Raw genomic sequence first — 25250 nt, forward strand, 5'->3', positions numbered from 1 at the left:
CTCAACGGTTTATCAAAAAAACTTTGTCACTGCCACCCCTAATTTTATTAGAGAAGAACACACTGTTACTGAAAGCTGAAAGCAGGAATACTTTGGAATTTTGTGGGCAATCTAACTCAACTTATGCTCCAAAATATGCAGATACTTGTTCTTCAAGAAAAATCTCTCTCTTGGAAATATTCATGTTTTCACAATATTGTTTTGCATTCTGATGGTGATATGTTTCTTGTGCACAGTCCACAGTTATTGAAGGCATTTGAAAATTCACAATAGACATACTTCATTTATTACACAAAAATAAAACATATGAACAAGATAGAGAATTTATTAGAAATGACGTTATTACATTAATATAAACATATTACTTTTTTTTTTCAGCTGGAAGGTGGATTTCAAAGAGCTATGAAAAACTACTTAAACAAATGTGTTTTAGATAAACTTCAAAGCAAATGTGTGACAAGAGAAACTTTCTAGAACAGAGATTAGTTTAAACAGAAACTTGCAAATAATAAGTAGAAAAATAGACACTTTATTTGATTTGAAATCTGTACTTTACTTACTCCTTTAAAGGCCATGAGGGGACAAACCAAGCAATTCAATTTATATGAAGCAAGAAACATCAGAACAAACATCAATCACTTAGATTTACAGTTTACTTACCATAGTCATGCATTAATGCTTATGCATAACAAGTGAACTAATCTGACCCTTTCTAACTGAAGCAACCAAACATACTCTCACCAAAAGCCCTACAGGTCTTGCTTCTTCTCCAGAGCTTAACCACACAGGGAATAAGAACTATTACAAAATAAATCCAGCCAGATGGACAGTTCTGAATCAGCTGACAAGAGCCCTGGCTCCAACAGCCAGTCTGAAATCAAAATGTGAAGTAAACTTACAATTTGTTCACATTTTAGCTGTAAAAAAGAAAAAACATTACTTTTCTAAAAATCACATATACTGATTCAACCCTATTAACACATTTCCAGGTTTCAGCAACTTCCTAAGTATTAAATCAGAAACAGAATGAGTCCTCTCTGTAAAAGATCATAGTTAACAGCTTCACTGAAGTTATTTGGTCTACAATAATACAAAAAATGAAACTCAACAATAAATAAAATTAAAATAGAGCTCACCAAGGCTTTCGACACTGTGAGCAGAAAAGGTCTGTGGCAGATTTTGGAACGTTTAGGATGTCCTCCCAAGTTCCTCAAAATAGATAACAAATAAAATAAATAAAAATAAAAAGAATTTAAAAAGGAAGAGTGACAAGGGGCAATGGCTTTAAACTAAAAGAGTAGAGATTTAGGTGACATGTTAGGAAGAAATTTTTTACTGTTGGGGTAGTGAGAATTGAACAGATTGCCCAGAGAAGCTGTGGATATCCACCTCTGGAACTGGAAGTGTTCAAGTCTTTGAGCAACCTGTTCTAGCGGAAGGTGCCCCACTCCTTGGTAGGAGGGCTGGAACTAGATCATCTTTAATGTTCTTTCCAACCCAAGCCTTTCTTTGAATCTATGGAATACAACCAGTTAAGTTCTGAAGTCTAATTTTATAGCAATTCATATTCCCTGCAATCCAACTACTATCCCATGACTGAAGCATTTGCAAGGCTTTTTTTTGTTCAAAGTTTACTATTTTTCAGAGGAAAGAACCTCAGTCATCAAACCATTTAGGTTGGAAAAGATCATTAAGTCAAAGCAGTAACCCAGCAATGCCAAGTCTTTTAAATACCCCCAGGGATGGTGAACCAACCACTTCCCTGAGCTGTTCCAAAGCCTGACCATCCTTTCCATGAACAAATTTTCTTAAAATCCTATCTAAACCTCCCCAGCACAGCCTTGAGGCCATTCTTCTTATCACACAACTTGTCACAGGAGAAAAGCCTGACCCGCACCTGACTACAACCTCCTTTCAGGAAGTTGCGAAGAACAATAAGGTCACCCCTGAGCCTCCTTTTCTCCAAGCTAAATAACCCCAGCTCCCTCAGCCTCTCCTTAGAGGACTTGTGCTCCAGAACCTTTCCCAGTTCTGCTGCCCTTCTCTGGACATGTTCCAGCACCTCCATGTCTTTCTTGTAGTGAGGGGCTCAGAATCCGACAGAGGATATGAATGGTGGCCTCACCAGTGCCCAGTACAGGGAGACAGTCACTGCTCTAATCCTACTGGCCAAACTATTGCTGATACAGGCCAGGATGAAACTGGCCTTCTTGGCCACCTGGACACACTGCTGGATCATGTTCAGCTGCTGTCAAGCAGTTCTACCAGGCAGCTTTCCAGCCACTCTTCCCACAGCCTGTAGTTACTATGGCAGTAACTGATAGGCAGGACTCAGCACTTTGCCTTGTTGAACCTCATAGCACTGCCCTCAGCCCATCAATCCAACCTGCCCAGATCCCTCTGCAGAGCCTTCCTACCCTCCAGTAGATTGACACTCCCACCTACGCTGCTGTCACCCGCAAACTGACTCAATCACCTTGTCTAGATCATTAATAAAGATATTAAATAGGACTGGCCCCAGTACTGAACCCTGAGAACCCCACTGGTGACTGGCTGCCAACTGAATGCAACACCATTCACGACTACTCTCTGGGCCCAGCTATCCTAACAGTTTTTACCCAGCAAAGAGTACTCTTGTCCAAGCCATAAGCACCAGTTTCTCCAGGAGAATGCTGTAGGAAACCATTTCAAAGGCTTTACTAAAGTACAGATAGATAGCATCCACACGCTCTGATCCACTAAGTGCATCATCTTGTCACAGAAAGAGATCATGCTGGTCAAGCAAGATCTGCCTTTCATAAGCCCATGCTGCCTGGGCCTGATCCCTGATCCTGAAAGTGCCACAAGACAGCAATCAACATGATCTGCTCTGTGACGTTCCCTGATTCACTACTGTCACTGTAAAAATCTTCCCAACTGCTTCAGAAGAGGTGATGAGTCACAACTGCTACGTTCCTTTAAGAGAGAAAAGAAGAGGGGAAAGAAAAAACATGGAATCTGCTTTGTGGTTTTACCCACTATTCCAAGAACAACCAGATATTTTTACGTTATTTCTGCTGTCAAATAAAATCAAGTGCTAACACTGGGGAAACATATCTTCTAAAAGTTTTTCCAGGTATGCTTGACAGAGAGTGCCTAACTAGCAAGTGATCCTCATCAAGCAATTTAGCATGCCCTGCAGCAAAATAATAAGCAGCTTCTGACTGCTGTTTTTATTGAAGTAAGTAAGGCAAAAAAGCCACACAAATGTTATGCGTAATGTGCCACATAAATATGAACTCCTCACTCTGGGTATAACTTTGGGGTTCTGTACAGAATGACCCACCTGTGAATTTACAGAAAGCTGAAAAAGCACATTACATGCAATTTTCAAAAAACAAAGGAACAGACCTTTTCCCTTCTTGCTATCTATAAGACAAAGAATCATAGAATGGTTCAGGTTGGAAGGGAACATTAAGATTACCTAGTTCCCACCCTCCTGCCATGGGCAGGAACACCTTCTGCTAGATCAGGTTGATCAAAGACCCATCTAACCTAGCCCTAAAGAGCTTAAACTGAAGCAAAAGAGATTATCAGCAGACTTAAACTATATCTTAGAAAAAACAACGAGTACAAAATAGGGCTACTTGAACTCAGGAAGTGTTTGCCAGAGGAATCTGATGGGTTTTTTTAGAGAAGCAGTCTGGTCAGAACTAGTTTTGTCATAGTTCATCCTACTTTTGAGTCAGGAACTAATTAGATAACTCTCCTTTCAGCTCTATTTGTTATGATTTTATAATGTGAACATCAAAAGCAGAGATATTTGTGCATCAAGGGAGACTTCCCGTTTCTGAGGCCTCCTATACTTCTGTGCCTATGAATCTGTGCCATGAAGCCCTGCATCAGCAACACAAATCCATTAATTCATCTGTTTATAAAGCACTTTTCTCAGTTATGCCCTTTAAAAAAAGGAGGCATTTCAACCTCGGAAAACCCAGAACAGCTATTGAAAAAAACCTTCACAGGAAGACCTTCTTTGATATCCCAAATAACTCTTGTAAAGCTCCACCAAGACTCAAAGCCTACTCTTCAAATAAGCAGTCTTTTTGCAGTATAAAACACAGATGAAGCCACCAGAAATCGACTTAAGTCAGTTTAAGAGCTAAGGAATACAGCTGTGTCCAGTGCCTAAACAGCAATACAAAGACCTGCGATAGTTCAACATACTGAGTATACAGTAGTAAAAATTTATAACTTCTATGCATAAATAAAAGTTTTGGCACCACATTTGCTACACAGTCCCTCTTTTCAGTCCTCCACCTTTTCCTTCTTAAGAAGGCCTTCCTTGCAACAGTTTTTAGAGTAAACAGGCAATACACATGCTGAAATATAACACAAGTGGTTTTTATTAACAAAAGTATTCTAGCAATTAGAGAACAGGGAATCAAAAATAGAACATCCTGAACCCTGGTCACACATAATATCACACCATGGGATAAAAAGGTTATTTCATTAGAACCGGAAGCTAGGAGAAAAAAAGATGTCAGCTTACCTGGCTCATCTATCTCACCTAAAGAAGCCTTGTAAAGAAAGCTTGAAAGGGGCCAGAAAGAGGACAAAGTAATGACAACATGAAATCAATGGCATTCCTTGCATTAATATTCAAGATTTTGAGCAAATTAACATCTTCCTTCCTCAGCAAAGAGCACTACAGAATTTTAAAAGGGAAAATCCCTAACTCCCACAAAAGAAGCCACAAAACAAGCCTCTCTTTTTTGAATCCCATGCTAGAATTCACAAGCAACTTTGCAATCACAACAGATTTTTTTCTACTTATGTTCTAATTTCAACAGTAAAAAGAGGAGAAGGTTAATGCAAGTATTGAAATGCCCGGACACCAATCGCCCAAGGCACTGTGATTCAGAACCACAAGATCTTGTCTAGAACTTGCTGTGGAATATCAGTAAATTGTTTGCATTTTACATGTCCATTTACTCTGCTGAAAAACAAAATAGCTTGTCTCTCATCAGGAAGTTTGAAAGTTGAGCTGCTATTGTGAGATTCGGGAATACAAGAAGATAGAATAATAAAAACTATCATGAAGAAGAGTCTCAGTGACATTTCCAAATACATTCAAATTTTGTACTTACTAAGAGCTTTATTCATATTCTCCATCTGAGTCTGATTTACCATCGGCTAAATTCTTATTGAAGGGTGACAGTGTATGAAAGATGAATTAATGTTACATTACAGGTTCAGCACTTTTATTGTGATTTTCTTGCCCATTATTCAGCAGTCCTAGAGCCCCATATTTTCATCAGCTCAGTACAGCTCATTGCCCAGTAGTTGTTTTTCAGTTTTTTTTTTTATTTATTTGTGTTTCCCTTTTTTTTTTAACACACATTTTTGTTAATATACAAGCCATTTTATTCATGGGTTATTTGGATTCAGAACTACCTTTCATGACCCCTATATTACTCTTTCCTGCAAGGTTGAGGTCCAGTATTTGGGTCTCTCAAGCTGCTGCAGCCATTGCTTTTAAATCTGGTATGTCAAGGTGTCTATTTCTACACTTGATCCTTTTTGGAGTCATCCTCTTTCAAAGTCAAGTGAGACGTCACAATGAAAAGCAATTTAGAACCGTTAAAACCAAGAGTTACTTCCCTCTAACATCCCACAACATGACCCAAGCTGTTCTTGTGATCCTCTCTTAATAGATTCATTCTCTTTCACAGCCAATAAATTCAAGCAGAGAAAAAAAACAACACGCAACTCTTACAAAGAGCAAGGTAAAAGCATATGAAACACAAATCTTGATGTCAACAACCAGAAGTCTTGAAGAGGAACATCAAAAAGGTTGAGTGAAACAAGGCAGGTCCGGCACTTAACCTGGTAATATTAAATACAGCTAAGAAATTGAAGTTGCAACTTTGGGAAGCCTGAGAACAAACACTGCTGCAAGCGGAGGTACCAGAGGTTTGCCTCCACTCACATAGGCAATTGTGACAATACCAGAAACAGAATTTTAAAGTCTTGGTTAAAATACCATGTGATAGCTGTATGTAGCCTATGCTTTCCAGGACAAAAGACATCCTTGACATTACCTCTCTAATCTTGACCAATTCCTAGAAGTCTATTGCCCAGAACAGCATTTGAGATACCAACAACACCTAGTCACTTTAAAGCTACCTTTTGAAATTTATGTATGTACATTCATACACATTCAGACCAGCGGAACCACAGTATGAAATTATGGCATCTATTAAACACTGTTGTTTTGTACTCTTAAACAACATAATACCCAGCAATATAAATCCAATAAAAATTCAATACAGTTTGGTACTATATAAATCCTTGCCAACTAAAGTAAAGTGGCACTCAAAGGCCTGCATATGATGGAATATAAATAGTTTTATGACTTGCGTGCAATATAATCAAACTGATCAAAATACAAGCATTGCAGTAGAAAGTTGATCTAAAAGCCCTATTTACTTTAAAAGTATCTAAAGGATGTTGTAGAATAGCCTTTCCAAAAGCATTTATTGCTTTAATTACACATGAACACAATCTCAAACTACTTTGAAGACAGTAGACTATAAAAAAGCTGTAGCAGAAAGATATTCAGCAAACTAACTTCAACAACTGAGAAAACATTTTCAACTTTATTGTGAGAAGAAAAATTAAAAACACCAATGCCAGACACATAGTAACAGAGAGAATTAGAAGTGTCTTTTACCCAAAAAAGCTAATTCATAACAGATGAAATTTTGGGGCATCTGATGCACTTCCTTAATTTATTTATTTTTCATCTACTATCCACCTGTATGATTTCTTCCCTTAGAACATTCCTGTTCTTGAACAAATGCAGGATGTCTTCAGAAAACAACATTGAACTATTTACAGCAGCAATCATAATAGAAACATATCACCAATGTCCTCAGGATACAGTGCAAGTATGTTCACAGGAAAAAGCAATCTTCTATCAGTCTAAGGAAAACAGACAACTTTTGAGCTCACAGTATCAAAATATGTTTAAGACCTGCACAACAAACTTTTCCCACTTCTGCTGTAATATGAAATCTTGTGAAAAACATAATTATTCTGCAAGAAATATAATTTCTAATGCTCTGTGGGTTTCCAGCTTCTGTTCAAGGCAAATATAGACCAATAAGAAACAGTTTACAATTCATACTCAAAAGCAGCACCACTTCTGGGAAGAGTGTGGCAAAAATCAGAACAATAAAAAAAACTACAACTGCATGCAAAATACTATGAGTGGTATATATTACTGTTGCTTGCTATTTCCACTTGCAAGTCAACTGTTATATTCTTATTTGTACAACGGTACAAGATAGAGGATGTGACTGCATTCCTGCAGACAGCAGCATATGCAGTTTTTAGCATAATCACAGGGCACAATCTTTCATCACAACGTAGACTTGACCAGTCAGAGTCAGGGATCCTTGCACATTAACTTGCTTTTTTGCAAGACTCATTGCTGTACATAGTCTCTGGATACACAATGTGGGGTTAAAAAAAAAAAAATTACTTTCACTAGAGGGCCATTTCTAGTCTTTTCACCCTCTCTGTAATTAAAATTATAGAGCTAACTACTAGATTTGTACACTTGCCACTAATTCAACGTGCCTCCCTGCTACCTTTTCCAGTCCACAGTCTCAGGGTAGCTCACATTTCAAAGAGGTCATATTTTTCATAGGAGATAGTCAGATTTTTTTAATCTTTTCTTTGCAATATACTTACAACTTGCATTTTAAACCTATTATTTATTTTAAATTAATTTTTTTATAATTAAAGAAGCTACTTTGCAAACTGCACAAAAAGAGAGGATGCTCAGCAGAGGCCACTGGAAAAATTCCACACTTATGCCATCACCTGCTACATCACTTGAACCTAAAAAGAGTAGTTAATCTTTCATATTTCATAATCTTTCAGCGGAACAGCCACTGAAGGCAAAACACGACATTTTGTTGTGACATTACACAACAGTTTTCTGGAAAGACAGCAGGATTGAGGATTAGGAATCCTGATTTCCAAAGGAAAGAAGCAAAACAGCACTTACGTACAGGATAACTGACAACATAGCTTTGATAAATGCAAATTGAAAAGCAACTTGTCTGACAGAAAACACTGGAGACTTTTTGTAATGAGGATCTGGGCTTTTCCTCTTACCCTCCCTTGAGCAAATGGTCTGTGGAGCAACACTGCTCTTTTCTAGAGCAGGAAGGGGCCACTGACAGCAGAGACAAATCAGAAGGAACACAAGTCCTATTCATCAAGTCCCTAGTCCAGGACAAAGCCCTATTCCAACCTGCAAGTTTGTCAAACAGACATTCTGCAAAAATTAGCTGGTTGGTTTGGCAAACCATACCTGTCCCAGTTAAATCAATTACTAGTTGTCAGAGGTTCCCACAGAGCTGTACATACAGTGTACATCAGTTAGTAGCTCAGAGAAGCAGTACTGTCGCAGCAGCATTGGTTGGACCAAGCTGCTAAGCTCTTTGCACAGATTACATGAGCTCTGGCCACAGGGAGAAGCTGCTCAGTAGGGTGAGTACAGTACATTATATGTAACATTCACATGCACAGAGCAACACATGCATCAGAACAGCCTTCTTCTCTTTCTCCTGTTTTGGTTGGTAGCACTGTAAATGCCAACCAGCACAGTTCAAACAGCTTGACTACAGATTTGCAACAACAAAGTGGGCACAGTCCCACCCCATGAAGTCACTGACAAGACTCTGGTGACAGTAAACACCTTTTATTTAAGGGTGGAAGTTAAAAGTATTTACACCTTTCCAACAGCCTACCGGCAGAGTATCAGCAGTGGCTGTGAATGGAATTATACACATTTCCCAGAGGGTAGCACATAAAAGGATTTTTTCCTGCTGCACTTTTGTGCCTTTGTTTTGCTGCTCATGTCAAGGACACGACATGGGAAAGGGAGGAGTAGACAGGATATGCTATATGAGTTCTGTTATTACTTTAACTTAGCATTTTCCAATGGGAAACCATGTCAGGGAGGGGAAGCAGGAAGAATCTCACAGGAAGCTTTCCATACTGTAAGTCACAGGCTGGCTCCAGAGCCTTTCCAAACATACTCCTATGATTACCTCCTATTCAATGGCTGCCTTTAGTTACTGCCTTGGTTTCTCTTCTCTTAAAAGCTTCCCCTCCACAACTTCATCATAACAAGTAAATGTTATTTCTGTTTTGTTCTAACCTCAGACAAATTCCTCAGCACAACAGCTGTTTCCAGTCAAACCATTTCAACATCAATTTATCATTATAAACAAAGGCAAATGTAAGTAAGTCCAATGTAAACCAGAAAACTAAAAGCACATTTGCATCATTTACTATACTTACCATATATAAACTACAGAAAGTACAGTTGTAAAAATGCATCATTTATTTCCACATCTCATTGTGCAAATTCAAGGCAAGAGGTTACCAACACCAAAATACTGATTATTCATTCTTTTCAGAAAGCAAATGCCAACACTGATACAATGCTGCTACAGTGTGTCACTTTGTCATACCCAGAAGCTACTAGCTATGTGAAACACACAGGAAATTGAGTTTATTTTCATTGGTTGGGTAATTTCTTAATCCCAAAAGTTTTCATTTGAGTTTGTGATAATGTTTTCCTTTTAGGATACACATCTGTGAGTTTCAGATCCTTACATATATCTATACACTTTTTATATTAACCACTTGGCTTTTCTTCTATCATCCTTCGAGGGTATACACTTCAAAGTAACCTCATCTGGTTTATTCCTCCAAAATAGTCATTGTATTTCCTTCTGTACTCTTGCAAAGATGTATGTTTTTCCTATCCCAAGACAACAAAGTTTTGTCCTCTTAGTTATGGTAGTTGAAGGCATGACAGGCTCTTTTGCCATGGATCACTATATAAACTCTTCCTCCATCTCAATCTGTACATGCCATAAAAACAGGAAGCCTATTTAATAGCATAGTACAGTTGAAGTAATGGGTGCTTGCGAGTGTTACTGATAAGCAACTTGATAACTGACTAACAGTGTAGACGTCTGTAGTCCAAAGGACTAAGAGCCTTTCTAAGATAGTTGCAGCACTGTACAATGACGACATGCAGAACAGGAAGTGTTCAAGTAATACAGTAAAACTGAAAACATGGTGCTGCTAAGGACTGGAATCTGGGAGACTCCTTAGATTTTGCACAAAAATCAATCAACTAGTAAAAAGAAAATCTATTAAATCTGCAAAACAGCATGCAGCAGAAAGCACACATGGAATTAATTGAAAGGGAAATTTGGAGTTTTGTGTCTTGCTTCTTGACATCAGTATGGAGCACAATACTTGCTAGCTGCCAGACTGCTCACATACCTGAGCAGCAGATCCAGCAGAGTCACAGGCACAAGCAGGGCATGGAACACAGGCAGGAACTATCATGCTGCATTTCTGCATAGCTCACTTCAGCAGGCCTCTCTGTTTACTCTGATATCAAAGATGTCCAAGCCCATTTCCCAGTCACATCATCTGAAACTCACCTTTCCAATGACAGGCATTCTTATAAAAGCAAGTATTCTCTGCACCTAACAATTTCCTAAAGGAACTATTTAGTCTTCAAATGCACTTTTCATGGGACCCATGTGCTGCCTCTGCAACTGTGGCCACAACAGTGCATCTATGGATGCTCTGGAAGCCTACTCATCATCCTCCTTACTGTCCTTCATTAAGTACCAGCAGTCAATGAAATCAGTTTCTCTCAGCATTTTCATACATGAAGGTAGCCCTTTTTATTTTTCAATTTAAAACATTTGATGAAATTAAATATTTGGCTGCCCAAAAGTTCACAGTGAGATACCAGTTACACAAATCACCGTAACTGCAGCTACTAACCACTACTTAGCTTTGCACCGTGCTATATAGACAACTTAACCTATTTTAAAATAACACAGAACCAATTATCGTCGGAGTATGTATTTCGCCGTACATTGTACCTTTATACACCCAGATCTGCAATACACACACATTTATACTTGGACATTCCCTCAAATTAACTTCAACAGCTTACTAGAGTCTTCTAAAGAGCTGGTGGACAGTTAGTGTACCTTGCAGCCATGAAAACATCATACTGTAACCATCTCCGATCCTTCATTTAAATTTCCCTTATCACACAGGAATTTTTAGAAAGGAAGTCTTCCTAAGAAATTTAAATACCACAGGAAAATATGCCTTTGCTTTTGCAAGTAGTGCTTTCCTCCCTGAGTATTTTGTCCATATTGCCCAAATCTGTTACTTTCTACCATTTAGAAACTAGAGTTTCAAATGTTGAAAACAGAACCCAGGCAAATGTCATGGGAAAAAAACCTCAAGCAGATATTAAGCACTACTGGCAACCAAATTTTAATGAACAAAAATAAATGTTAAGCTTTGTGATTCTGTTCTCCAGTAAGACTTACTGATGGCAAATAGCACTCATCACTTCTGTTCAAAACTCACCTACACTTCTGACTGTACATTCTAATCAAACATGAAGTGGCATGTGCCAGGTTTCATCCTGAAAAGTATTAACAGAAGGAGCAGCACTCATGCTCCAAAAGCTCCAGGATATGAAGCATAATTTGAGCAACACACCCTTCTACATTTCTATAAAACACCCATGTTCTCATCATTAATTGGAGCAACTGGGAACAGAAAAAAAAAATAAGCATATTTGGGACATATGCTTAAAGTAAACCTCATTTCTTTATATAAGGTTTGGGAAGTTTAACTTAACCACATTTGGAATATATGAGGGTTCTTCAGACAAAGCTTGCAATGTGAATTTAGCTAACAAGTTTTAATATATGACATTACTCAAAAATCATAGATATCTAACAGTAAATGTACACAAACCCTTCAGCGATTACATTAGGCAAGAATTCTCAGCAACTGATGCATATGAATTTTCTTATACCTTAGGATGTTGGCTGAATTTTTCTTTACCTTTTTAACTAAAGTGGAGAATACTTTTTTTTCTGGTATTACTAAATCTTTGACAGGGTAAAAACATACTATCGTCTCTTTATGGAAACTAGAATGGCAAATACCTTTTGCTATCTGCATTACTTAATTCCAATCCTAAAAAACTTAAGCAAATTCTTTTCACTCAAATGGCATTAACACTAACAACAAAATAGTTAGTTAAAACATTGCCTTACCGTGTAAATGCCAATTCTACAAACAGCAAATGAGAGCTGGATACATTCAGACATAGTCTAAAGGAATTAAAATAAAGACATTACCAAGAATGCTATTAATTAAGAATTACTTTTCTTCCCATCTCTCCCCTCTCCCCTGAAGGAAACACCTTATCATTCTTCTTCAAGGTTGTATTAAACAACTCAAGAAAAATGCCATATAAATTCAGATTATGCAGATACTTAGCACCTTTTCCTACAGAAGCAGCTGCCAACACCATTACAACTCACTAGTTCAGTATTTCATTATAGGCCACAAATTACCTAATGATCCCCAAAATGCCTGAACACATTAACAATTTGCATGTAAGCTTTCAGTCTCATTTATTTTTATCTACTCTGGTTTAAAAACAACCTACAAGAGACATTTTAATGGAGTGCTTTTTGGCTTCTTAGTAGACTGTAAAGAGAGTCTGTGTTTAAATGTTACAGTTCTCTCTCTGTACCATCACTGAAACTTTCTGCCTCGATATACCAAAATAATGCATATAATTTAATGTTCCCACATTTCTGAAGTCTTACTTTTTTAGTTTTCTGATATTGTCATGTTTAAAATAGAACCCTCTTGAATATTTTATTTCATCTGTTCTTAGAGCTGTGAATAATCATATGAAAGGTTTTTACCCTCAACTCGCTCAACTTCCAATCTGTTGTGATGACACAATTCTATGTCTTCTGCAGTCACCCAGAGGCTGAGGATGGGCTATGAATTTCTGATGAAACAGATTAAAAACATCTTCTTTAATTAGCATAAAGAAGCCAGGAAATTAATGCAACTCTCCAACACCAAAATAAAAACTACTACACATTGCCATTTTTGCTCTATGATCATGTACAATAAACCAGGTTTACAATGATTTATTCAGAAGAGTAATTGAGGAATTATTTTCAATAAGGTATTTGAGAAGTCACTGTAGGCAAAACTTAAAGCAATCAAGTGGAACATTTTTACTACTTGTTTAACAAGTTCACACATCATCTATAGGTATTTAAGATAAAGTGCTGGATGCTACAGATTTTAAACAGTATCAGTCAAGATATTTTTTTTCAGATTCTGCTTTTTAACTTCTCCCCCTTCAAAAAAAAAACAAAAAAACCTGCAATTGAAGTAACACTTTAATTACAAGTGTGATTTAAAAAAAATAAAAAAAGAAAAAGCAGGTCTTATTATAAGAATAGAAAATAGAAAATATGTAATTATAATAGAAAAAATGTGTAGTAACATTTTTCTTTTCTGTAACGGTTAAATCTAAATTTTGAACAAACAGTATTTCACTGAACTCTCTAAAAGCTTTTGACTTTCACTAGAAGTCAAAAAGCACAGCACAAAGACCTGAAAGGAAACTTCAACAGCATGGTTGATTTTTTTTCTTACTGGAAGCAATTCAGCCTATTATTACTGACAAGGAAATGCTGATTCAAAGCACCATTTCAATTGCAAGGATTTTTTTTTTTCAGCTTTAAGAACAAACACCCAAGTCTGTGTGCCCCACGTTTCTCCCAGAAAAAAAAATTCTGAGAAATAGGAACTGACTCTGAGAAATCCTGTGTTACACAAAGTGGTGGGGTGGGGTTATAAACCATACCCATTCCTCTCCTGACAATATTTGCAGACCTTGTTTCAAAGGTTCCACGGATGGATGACTTCCCCAAGCAATTTAGTCCAGTGCTTCATTATCCTCTCTACCAGAAAGTTTCGTAATGTTTAGCCTGAGTCTGCTGCAATTGAAGCCCATACTTAAACATAGGGTGATACAGAGAGTAATTTATATTTTCAGTATCTTGACAGATTTTATGCTGTGGCAGATACAACTTTATATAAAGTAAATGATTATTTCCGCTTGCAAGAAAAAGTAAACATGTAGCACAGCAAGCCATTACAATTTCTCAATGTATACAGTTTGCTTTTATTCTAGACTAGTTTTCCTTCTTCAATTTTTGTTCAGTACTTTCTGGCTAAACATTAGAGGGAGAACTACAGTTCAAATTCCCCATCGGATGCCTGTAGATCCTTGCTTCAGTAGAATAAAGCAAGCTATGCCTGTGTTACTTTACTCATCTATCATTGGGTTTGCTACTGACAACACTCTGAAACCACAAGGCTATAATAAGGCATGAATTCTAAAATTATATCTCCCCATCCTACTGTCATATACAGTACCAATTAATGTTTCCCCTATGCATTTCCCAGAGAAAAATCAAAGTAATCCCTTCTTCAAGCCTCCAAGATAATGCTTATAAACTACAGCATATCAGAAAGGGTCATTAATCCCAGTATTTAATTTCTCTTATATTCACCTATCCTTACCTCCAAAAATTTACATCCCCTCCCCAATACTATTTCAGTTGAATCCCTGAAAAAGTGACAGTAATTTTACATAATTAGAAGTTTAGTGATACTATCCATCTGACCACTGAATTACAATATATGTCATAATCTGTTTTTACAGTGAGGAGTTTATTTTTAATACTTGTGATCTTTCATTACTTTGGTTTTACAACTCATTTGGGACCATACAACTGGGCAACAAAATAGTTGTTGGAGAATTTGCATTTAATTTACTTACAGTTTACTGCTGCTTTCTGAAAGGATTTTACATGGTAAGCATGAAAATAAGAGAAAAAAATGTAAAAATATACCTACAAATACTACAGAAGAAAGATATTTTGTTTGATACAATTCTACAAAAACTAATTCTTCACAGAAGTTAATTCATAGGTCCAAAGTGAAAAATGGAGTCATCAGGTCAAATATGACAAACAACACAAGCATGCCAATACCCACCCTTTTTCTTAGGCAAAGAGTCATCTCATAAACATTAAATTCTTTCTCCCATCAGAAACTCAATTCATGGCTAACTTTCATATTCACCCAAGACTTTGTTATTTTAATCATACCTTGTAAAATCGTGGCTGTACATAATGATTTAGAAAGACGTCTTGCCTGCAGCTGTGCAACCTTTCATTCACAACAAGCATTTGTTCTGTCCATTTTTCAAGCGTTCAGCTATCAGTACAAATATCAGTACCAAATACTCTCAGTGTGCAGTGTTTAAAACAAAACAAATCTCATACAGCTCTGCCACAGGCACACATTATTAGTCTGCAATTGCACAAAGCCATTGTTTTAATTAATACCTATACCCTCAGTAAATACAAAATTAAATCCCTAGTCATAATATTTACAAGAGATCAGATTTTTGAAAAGATTAATTAGAGCATGTTCTGCAACTGATGACTTCAACGCTGCAAGCACCGAGTTGAAAGCACTAGGCCCAAGAACCTTGCTGGGCAGAAGGGGGAGGGGATACTAATCACTTCTCAGAAAAGATACAAAAGGCTCAACACCTGACAGAACTGCAGGAGGTGGTAGCCTCAGTTCTGCCAACCAGCAGAAATACTGACCTCGACCTTAACTTGCTGTGGCATAATCCTAAATAAATCACAGCACTTAGTATAGCTCCAAGACCACAAAACCAGAAAGCAACATGAGAAAAGGAAAGTGTTAGGAGGGTTTTTTTCAGGTGCTATGGTTCATTAGTTAAGCAAAGATCAAGAAGCCCTTCTGCTCACTTATAAAGAAGTTATACAATCCAGGAATCACTTGGAATTACTGGATCTTCCAGGCAAAAGTTTTTTCACCTCCATTCTTATCTCCATCTTTTCAGTGCATAAAATTGCAAAAATTAGCAACACAAGTGTACAAAATGTGCAGGGTTTAAGGCACCTGTATGTATGGAGCCTGAAACAAATTCTCAGTGTTTATGTGCTTTAAAGAACATGGGGGTACCCAAAAGCACATACAACTACACAACAATAAAGGTAACAAGAACTTTGACCAGAACTGCCGTTTGCTAAGCTCGCGTACTGAACTCCAAGTAGTAACTGCAAGGCTTCTCTTTCTGCACAAGATGTCACAGCCCTCTAGCACATTCCCTTAATAACAGCTCTAATTTAAACTCCTCGAACAGCTTTTTATACAGTTCTCAAGGTTAAAAGACACACAAAATATTTTCATAGTCTCCTTTAATGCTTGTCTTAGTTTAGCAAGAGACAAATGTTTGCTAAGGAGGGAGGGTTAGAAACAAAAGGGAACCAAACTTCTCCCTCTAAGATACTGTAACTTCGAAATTAAGCAGCTTCAGGTGAGAGGGCGTGGAAAAGGAAAATAACAGCTCTTTATTAACATATATATATATATATATATATATAACAAGCCCAATTAAGCAACAATGGTGTAACCAAAACTTTCAAAACAAAATCCTCCTTCCCCAGGTGGGGCCACCGTGGCTCCCCGTGGCAGTCGGGGCCGTCCGCGGGCTGTTCCCGCTGGCTCAACAACAGCTCACGGACACGTGAGCGATGGCGGCTCCACAGCCAGCCACGAAGGGGGGGTCCCCGCCGGGCCCAGGGCTATGGGCACGGACCTCGGAAACAGCTCTGGGCTCCACAGCTCAGGAGGTAACTTCCCGCAGCGGTGGGCGGTGGGAGGGTCAGGCAGCCGCCGCAGCACCGGCACCGCGCGTAGCCTGGGGCAGACACCTCGCTCTGAGACACTCGGAAGGGACTCTCCTGGGGCTCCTCCCGGCAGCTGCTGTGACGGCCGGCAAAGGACTGGGGCCGCTCCCTGTCAGCGGTGTCAGGCAGGGAGAAGGCTTCTACTCGGGGGCGGGGGGAAAAATCAAACAGGAGAACAAAAAGGTGGCTGCCGGTTTTATTGGGCAACAGGCAGGAAGACCCATAAGCAAAAGGCCCCAATGGCTGGTGCTGGCCGGTTTTAAAAGGAACCCTCCTCATCTCCTGTGCCACTCTGTGTGGAACCCCGCTCCCCGCCCCCGCCTTCCCCCACCTCGGAAAAAAGAATGGGGTGAGGGGGTGCCCTTTCATTGTAGATGCACACTATCCAATAATTAATATTGGGGAGGAAAAAAATCCAACATCTCTTTTCAAACCTGTAACAATGCTGAATAATTAGATTTCTAAAATACCAGCCTTCCTATACATAATCATTAGAAAAATAAATCTTAGTTTAGAGACTAGTAGAAACCTGATGCTGATGGAAAAGCAGTGATATGTGAACAGGAAATAGGATGGGATCCAAGAAATCTCTTGTCATCATAAAAAGTAATCAAGTGGATGAACCAGAGAACAATGCTCTCCCCTCTTTTAGGCAATATTCTCAGTACAACAGTTTTCCATGACTGTTTCCAAGACTGCAGTGGCTCAGACAGTGAAAGATGCAGATTAGCCAGCACAAAATTAATAGCTGCAAGAACAGCATGAATATTTCTCAAGAACACTGGACCTTTTCTCCAGTCTTGCTGAAACACAAAATTATACGAGTTTCTAGGCAAGAAAAAAGCACTGAGATCACTCACTGCAGAGTGCATCATCACTCTATACAAACTGTCAATTCAGTTTCAGGTTCACTCAGTGTTGTGGGCCTTACATATGAAGTAATAAATTCATTAGGACACAAACGTTGGAAGGCCAGTATCCTCTGCTCATATGTCAAGGCATCACCTCCAAGCAGAAGGAAATCCATTAGCTACACCCCCCCGGAGCAGATTAGGTATCTTCATAAATCCTTCTGAATTACTAAATCTCACCTCCTGTGCAGTCAATGCAATTCTGCTTACACTGGGGAGAGCTCCTGGACACCATCCAGAATATCTCAATTTTTAACTGCAATTTCCTGTTCTGGAACTAGTTCTAGCTGTCCCCTCAGTGAGGAGGGATGGAAGTCTTTAGCTCACATCAAGCATCAGGACATACAGAGAATCATATCTTATGGACCTACCGTCAGGTTCCAGCAATCACAGCTTCAGGATCTCCACAAGCCTACAATCACATTTAGTGGACACAACCCACAACGGATCTGTCTTTGAAGACACTGTACAAATTCCTGATCTACTCATCTTGACCACCCTAACATTACTGCACAAGTGAGACACAGAATTCAACTATACTCATATGAAAAAGCAGTTCCTGGATTATAACTGTCAGTGAGTTCTTCTATTGGTAAAAAATTACTTATTTCCTAGTTACCCTCTCTCTGTGATTTCAAAGACTTCTATAATACTGCCTCCTCACACCAGGCAGCTGTCTCTTCTTCAGACCGAAGGGCTATAACTATTTAAACCTCATTCATATGGAAGCAGTTGCTTTCTTTTAATTACTGTGTCATCCTTCTTTCTATCTTCTTTAGTTTTTCAATTCTTTTCTTGAGATGATGCAACCAGAAATGTAGCATTTAAGCCAAGAGCAAACCTTACACTTAAGCATTGCAAAAATGAGATGGTTTCCCCCTTTTTCTTAATGCTCTAAGCTTGTTGACAGATGTCTGGGTTGAAGTGACATTTTAAAGAATCCTCATTCCATTTTCTGAGCACTGATGGTATTTTAGGGCCTATCCATGCATCCATACTACCATGTGACTTGTACTATAAAGATATGCAACTTTGCATTTATCAACACTAAATTTCATCTGCCATTTTACTACAAATACTACCAAAAAGAGGTACTATAATTTTTTTCCTGAGTTCAATATGCCCTATTAATATTTGTGCCTGCATCAGCCCACCCAAACATATAAAGTGTATACTACTAAACACAAACATTAAATTCCCTCATAATCTCTGCATTCTCTTCCCCCTCTTATTCACTGCCAGAGCTGTGCTATCAATGCTCACTTATGAAACTTATATTGGCAGATTAAAAAATGACTACTTCATTTTTAATGGTTTAAAATTTTTCATCTCTATTCAAGGCAAAAATCATATAAAGGAAAACTAGGCAGCAGTTGCTGTAAGAGCTAATAAAATGTAGAAAACAGATGTTTCTTCCATACAAAAGCCCCAAATCACAACAACAACAAAAAAATCTGCAAACTTACTTCCCCCATATCAACAGTTCCTACTGGCTCTTGGATGCCATCCTGTTTCCTCAGACTCTCCAATATCAAAAGCTAATGTGGTCCCTGTGAAAAATTTTTCTTCTATTCCTCCACTAAAACATACACTAAAGCACTGTACAAAGATTCACATTCTTCCTATTTGTCCTTATAGGTGACAAGGCCGTAGGGCAGGACTGTAACTAACATAAGAGAATTTGTCAGCTACATTTCCTGCTTTATGTCTCTTCCTCAGACAGAAGGAAGTTACTTACACATTTGTTGGTAATTAATATAGTCATCTCACCAAGTTCCCAGTGAGACAAAAGGTAAGATCTGTACTCTGAAGGGCTTCAGTATGTGACTGAGACATCTCTAATTCAACTGGATATACCCTACTTATGTCCAGAGGGACTTTTATACAGTTGGACAGCTTGCACTTCAGAAAGTTTTGCTGCACACACAGTGAAAAACAGCAAAACAACATACTTCAGAGGATAGAAACAAGCACAAGATTTAAATGCTGCCTTTTTTGTTTTCCTTCTTATGGCTTTACAACTGTATGGGCCCACATTTGGTTTTTTAAATTAAACTAAAAATGCTTCTTTTATTAATGGAAAGCTAATATCCTCACATAATCACAAAACTTTAGAACTCAGTTTAAGAAAATAAACACCACAAGCTGGCAGTATAAAAAAACATGAGCTGATGATACTGACGACAAGCCAAAAATGGTAATCAGCATGTGGTATTAGGATGAATATTCTGTCCTTACTAAATGCAGATTTTTCTCAGTTATTCAAAGTTTGCATTTCTAACTTTTGTGAAATTCATCAGTACATTGCCTCAAGCTTTGAGGTCTTGGAGGTCTAACTGAAGTATTCAGGAGCAGCATGCTGCAGAGCAACACAGTGTGGTGGTGCACAGCAAGAGTCAGTGTTGAAGACTAGTATTCATACTGCAGACACTTGTTCTGACCTTGCCCTGTGGACTGACTTGCCCTGTACTTCACATTAGTGAAGTTGGACAGCTTGCATTAGTGAAGTACATCTTCCCATACGGTTTTGTTTGAAAAAATATCAAGTTCATGTCATCTGTGCTCACTCTGCAATGCGAACCTATGGTAGTAAGTAGAGATGACTACAATTCACTTCAAAGATTCGCATCTGATCTGAACACCAATACAGCTGCATGCAGCCTGCACACTAGCTGATCTTATATCTGTTACTTTCTTTCCTGCATTCAGCTATATTATTATTTTAAAAGAACTGTCAGACCCCTTATCATCTTCCCAAACTGAAAGATAATACGAAAAAAGTGCTTGTGTTCTACAGAGGGTGTAAATTTTCAAGGATGTTACAGCTGATAGATGAGTCAGGCAGCCCAAATAATCCTTATGTGATAAAAGAAAAAATTCATATGAGAGGGGTATTTAGCATAAACAGTAAGGGCAAGGCTACATAGACCTTTGTTGCTCATGTTGCAGGTGATATATAAAATATATACATGTGTCTCAGAGGAAAAATACAGAGTTGCTAGTATGGACCTTTCCCCATCTTTCCTTATTCAAAGGGCAGCACCTACTGGTTTAAAGTTTCAGTGAAGTAAAACTCTAACCTTCAAACCTATGCCTCCCTAATGCCATTTGTAGTATAAGAGAAAATGTTTTCTATGTCCTGCAGATACCCAACAATGGAACTGGCAACAGAAATGAAAGACAGGACATGAAGTAGACCAGAACCACTAAGTGATCTTGATCTATCCTATATTACCACTTTCTAAATCAAGCCTGTCCAATTAAATTAAAGGGTCTAAACTATTTCAAAGGAAAGGTCTTAAAAGTAAGCTGTCCAAGAAAGAAAAGCTGTTCAGAAATATTTTCTTTTTTTTTTTTTTTCCTTTTAATATCACCTCATATATTAAGAATACCAGAGTTTGGTATATGCAGCTTTTCCCACTCAAGAAAGACTTGGTCTGAACACTAACAACACAGAACGTGAGATCAAGACCACTCAGAAACCAAGAAAAAACTCTTAAGTCCCTTCAAGGCCTATTCATCTAAAATTTGAAAATTTAATTACAATTACTCAAAAACTTCCCAAATTTCAGCTTTTTGAGGGCATGCGTACAGGAGTAAAATAGTTTGTACCAGCTAACAAATGTACAAAGAACAAAGAAAAAACCCAAAGCATGTTATACTAAAAAGAAAAAACAAACAAAAAAACCCCACAACAAAACAAAAAAACTCCAACATCCAACAAATTAAAGATGAAGTGATTGTTCATGCAAGAAGTGTCATCTTCCATTTCCAGCTGAAATTTACTCTTCAATACCTGCCCAAGAAATATTCTTACATACAACTAAGATACTATGTAGTATCTTGGGGTACAATCTAGGGAAATAAGCTATCATAATAAAATTGCTAATACAAAATTAAACAGGTTATCAATTTTATCTTATAAACCTCTTAGGCAAATTTTTTTTTTTTTTTTGTGAAGACACACACTCAAATTTCTACATCACCCTCTCAAGTAGCTTTTAAAAGTTTGACACAGATCAGGCTGATACATGCATCCATTCAATGTAATAACCTTATCTAGTACAGAGAGATGCCTCTGAAGAAGTGCATTGTGAAATTCCACTCGCTTAAAATTTGCATTGCAAGTAGCAGGTATGAAAACCTGAAGCATTTCTGTTGTTTCCCACAAGTTCTCCAAGCAAAAACTGTAAGATTGGTCACATGCCATGCTTTTCACAAGATGTGTCATGCCATAATTTCTTAAATTAAGCATAGTCTACTGAACATAGGCCAACCAACACAAGTCTCTGTATACACTATAATCCCTTCAGACACAATGTAGCAAGAACAGAGCGGAAGAAGGTTGCAGATAAAACACCAGATTACATAGTCACAAAAACCTACAAAACTGCACTTACGCAGCTGTGTTTGCACAGTATGTTTTAAAAGATATAATAACACAAGTAAAAGATGCCTCTAAATGAGTGAAGATGGATTCTTTTCTAGAGATGGAACCTGATTTAGCTATGTTGATCAAAACCAAAACAACAAACCACACCACTCCTAGCATTGTAATTATATCACTACCAAAATAAAAAAGACATGAAGCTCAAGAGCCTCCTCCAGCTAGTAAAGATACAGAGGCCAGCGATACTTTTTGGTTACAACGCAAAACTAAAAACAGAACAGAGCATTACAGAAGATACTCTTTTAGTACCAGTTCATTATCAAACCGTATCAAAGCTGTAAACCAAGGATCACTCTGTAAGCAGGGGAGGCCCTAGTCAGGTTCTGGGTATCTCCCCCTAATAGCTTCAGGGCCATAGTCCAACCTGGCTCAAATTGACTTGGCTTTGAGCAGGGTTTGAATGCTTTCAATAACGTGCTAATATTAGAAGGTGCCACAGATGTTCAGTATTTCTTGGGATCTGTTCCTCAATGCAGAAAAGAAGTCTCTACCAGTGTAGGTCCTATTCAGCTAGAATAAGGAAAACAACCTTCCTATGCAAGTCTGGGAAGAGCTGGCTGAGGAGATGGAACAACTCCCGAGTCCATGCTGCAGCGAACCTGATCTCAGCTATCCTCACCTCCCTCCACTAAACTCTCTCGTTAAGCCCCACTGCTAACCAAAACTTTGTCTAATACTCTGTCACGGGACTACTACAACCAGAAACAACTGCATAGTTTGCTCTGCTCTCTGCTTCACACTGCAAGCATAGGTAAAAGTCCCACTGCCCAACATGAGGAATCAGCAAAGGTACCTTCTGTTTATGTTTTGATGGCAGTGTAGGTGAAAGATCCCAACATAAATGCATAACCCACAAAATTCCTTAACATGTAGAGCTTTTTACTACTGTTGTTACGGAAATAACGAGGCAGTTGTTCTACATACATAGCTTAACGTCCACATTATAACTTCAAATCTTGCATGAATAAAGAGGCCCATCTTTATGCGGGTACAGAGTGTAACAACAGCTTGGTCCTCCAAGCTGAGAGTGGGTGCACACAACTAGTTGCCTAACTCACCGCACAATATTTTTTTTTTTGTTAGAGCAGACTTTCCGAGGTGCCTGAAGCAGTTGTTCAATGTGTTTTTTAGAGCTGACACCAAAGAAGGCCACACAAAAGTAAAGAGGAAAATGACCAAATGGAGAAAAAGAGTCAGGGGGGAAAAAAAAAAAAAAAAAAAAAAAAGTAGAGCTATTTAATCCCCTCCCCCCTCTAGTTAATACAAAAATACAAAAACATGCTCTCAGTTTCCAAGGCTTATTAAATTTATTGTTCTCCAAGTGGTTGGCCTTCCACAAAACAGCCTGTAGCAGTCACAGAGGTTAATGCAAGCACTTCAAAAAGTACAGGATAGCCAGTTTTGTCTGGATATAAGTTTACAAAGGAAAAAAAAAAAATCTAAGAAACAGCTCCAGGCTTTCAAGGAGCTATAAAGCTGCACTTGACACACAGCAAGTTTATTATCAGTATTTCATTAACTAGGTTCTTAAAGAGAAGCCTGCCTACTATTTCTTCCACACAAGGACTCATTTTCTTTTCTCTTGTTATTTGAATTCAGGAAGGTAAGCCTAAAACATTTTTGGGGGTATAAAGCTGAATAAACCAAAACAAATTTAAGCTACATGGACACAAGAATACAAAAGTATAAATTCAATGTATTTCTGGTTTAGTTAATTCCATCGTCTTAAAAGGAAAAGTCAGCCACTGCATGTAACGCTCACCTCAACATGGCAAATCTTCAAATCAGTTCACTATAAAGAGCATCTCCAGAGATTTTGTTGTGTTTGGTGAACTTCTCTTGAAAGCCTACATCCGTGAGCAGCTCATGTGAAGACACTAGAGTCAGGATTCTGACTCCAAGTACTTCTGATCGCACCTGACACCATTAACGAACAGGGATAACCAGAAGATGCCTAGCCCGATTATTGCCCGATCTGCAGCTTTGCAGCACTCCACGGCGAAGGAGGGGGAACCAGTTCACAGCAGAGCGCTCAAAGCAGCAAGACTGGAGCAGTGGGATGTCAACAAAACTGGAGCGATGGGATGTGCTCGTTACGCTCTCCCACTGTTAGGCTGAAAAGACCAGCTAAGCAGGTACCACACTAAAACAAAGTCGTGTGCTCGTTGCCCAGCCGTGCCACAGGGTTCGCCTGCCGAGGGTGAGTGGGGAAGTCCAAACACCGGCCACGACCCTATCCTGAGGTGCGCGCCTGCGATACGATCTCTCGCAGGCGAATGCAGCCAATATTCATTAAACAGCCATAAACGCTACACCCGAATACCAGCTGCCCGGGCGCCCGGCTGAACCCGCCCGCGGTAGCAATTTAGTTCATTCAAGCGTGCCCTAAGCTCCAGCATTTAGGAAAAAAACAGCGACCCGGGTCACAGCTTTAGAAACCTAATAGCGGCCAAATGAGCGGGGCCCGGCCGCTTTATCGCCCTTTAACAGCCCGGCGGGCCGGGGCGGGCAGCGCGGCCGGACCCCGCTGCCCCCCGCCCCGGGGGCTGCCCCGCCGGTGCTCACCTGAGCCCCGCACACCGCCCCCGCCTTTCGGGAACGTGTCCGACGGTGCGGGTGGGGAACCTACCAGGTAATCCATGTACCGGGGAGGCGCCGGGCGCCGCGCTGCCGAGCTCTCCGGAGGGGCCGGGGGCGCCCGCCCGGCTGACAGCGGCGCTGGGCCGGCCGGAGCTCCGCCACGGCGGGGAGGGCGCGCAGAGCGGGGAGGCGTGGGGGGCTCGGCGGAGCGGGGCCGGGAGAGAGCGGGCGCTGCCCCGGCGACGCTGTCAGGGCGCGCTGCCGCCCGCACGGCGGGGAGGGAGAGAGGGAGGGAGGGAGGGGAGAAAGAGACGGCGGGGCCGGGCGGGCGGGCGGGCGGCGGAGGGAGGGCCGCGCCGTCAGCTGATCGCACACGTGGGGCCGCGGGGAGCGCGCCCTTAAAGGCGTAGGCGCGCCCGGGAGGCGGGACCGCAACGCTGGGGCTGGGAGGGGGCCTGGGGCTCCTGGTCCAGAGCCCAGAGTAGGGAAGGGGAGCTGGTGAAGGGGCTGGAGCACAAGTCTGGTGAGGAGCGGCTGAGGGAGCTGGGGGTGTTTAGCCTGAAGAAAAGG

At 39.6% G+C, this 25250-nt stretch overlaps 1 protein-coding gene across 2 annotated transcripts in view; it reads right to left on the reverse strand.

Moving 5' to 3' along the window:
- ARL15 (ADP ribosylation factor like GTPase 15) overlaps positions 1 to 24956 on the reverse strand; it is a 213846-nt gene extending 188890 nt beyond the window's left edge. The window contains exons 1-2 of one of the 2 annotated variants that reach the window (XM_050328583.1): positions 12846 to 12934; positions 12183 to 12239 (exon numbers count right to left, since the gene is read on the reverse strand). In XM_050328583.1, the coding sequence (XP_050184540.1) occupies positions 12183 to 12236 (54 nt within the window). In that variant the 5' untranslated portion in view covers positions 12237 to 12239; positions 12846 to 12934. Of the gene's footprint in view, positions 1 to 12182; positions 12240 to 12845; positions 12935 to 24729 lie in introns of those variants that run through there. The other variant, XM_050328584.1, reaches the window with a different exon arrangement.
- Between the last annotated feature and the right edge of the window lie 294 nt (positions 24957 to 25250).

This window comes from Myiozetetes cayanensis, unplaced genomic scaffold (assembly GCF_022539395.1).
Source record: "Myiozetetes cayanensis isolate MyiCay16 unplaced genomic scaffold, myiCay2020 scf4, whole genome shotgun sequence".
Lineage (NCBI taxonomy): Eukaryota > Metazoa > Chordata > Aves > Passeriformes > Tyrannidae > Myiozetetes > Myiozetetes cayanensis.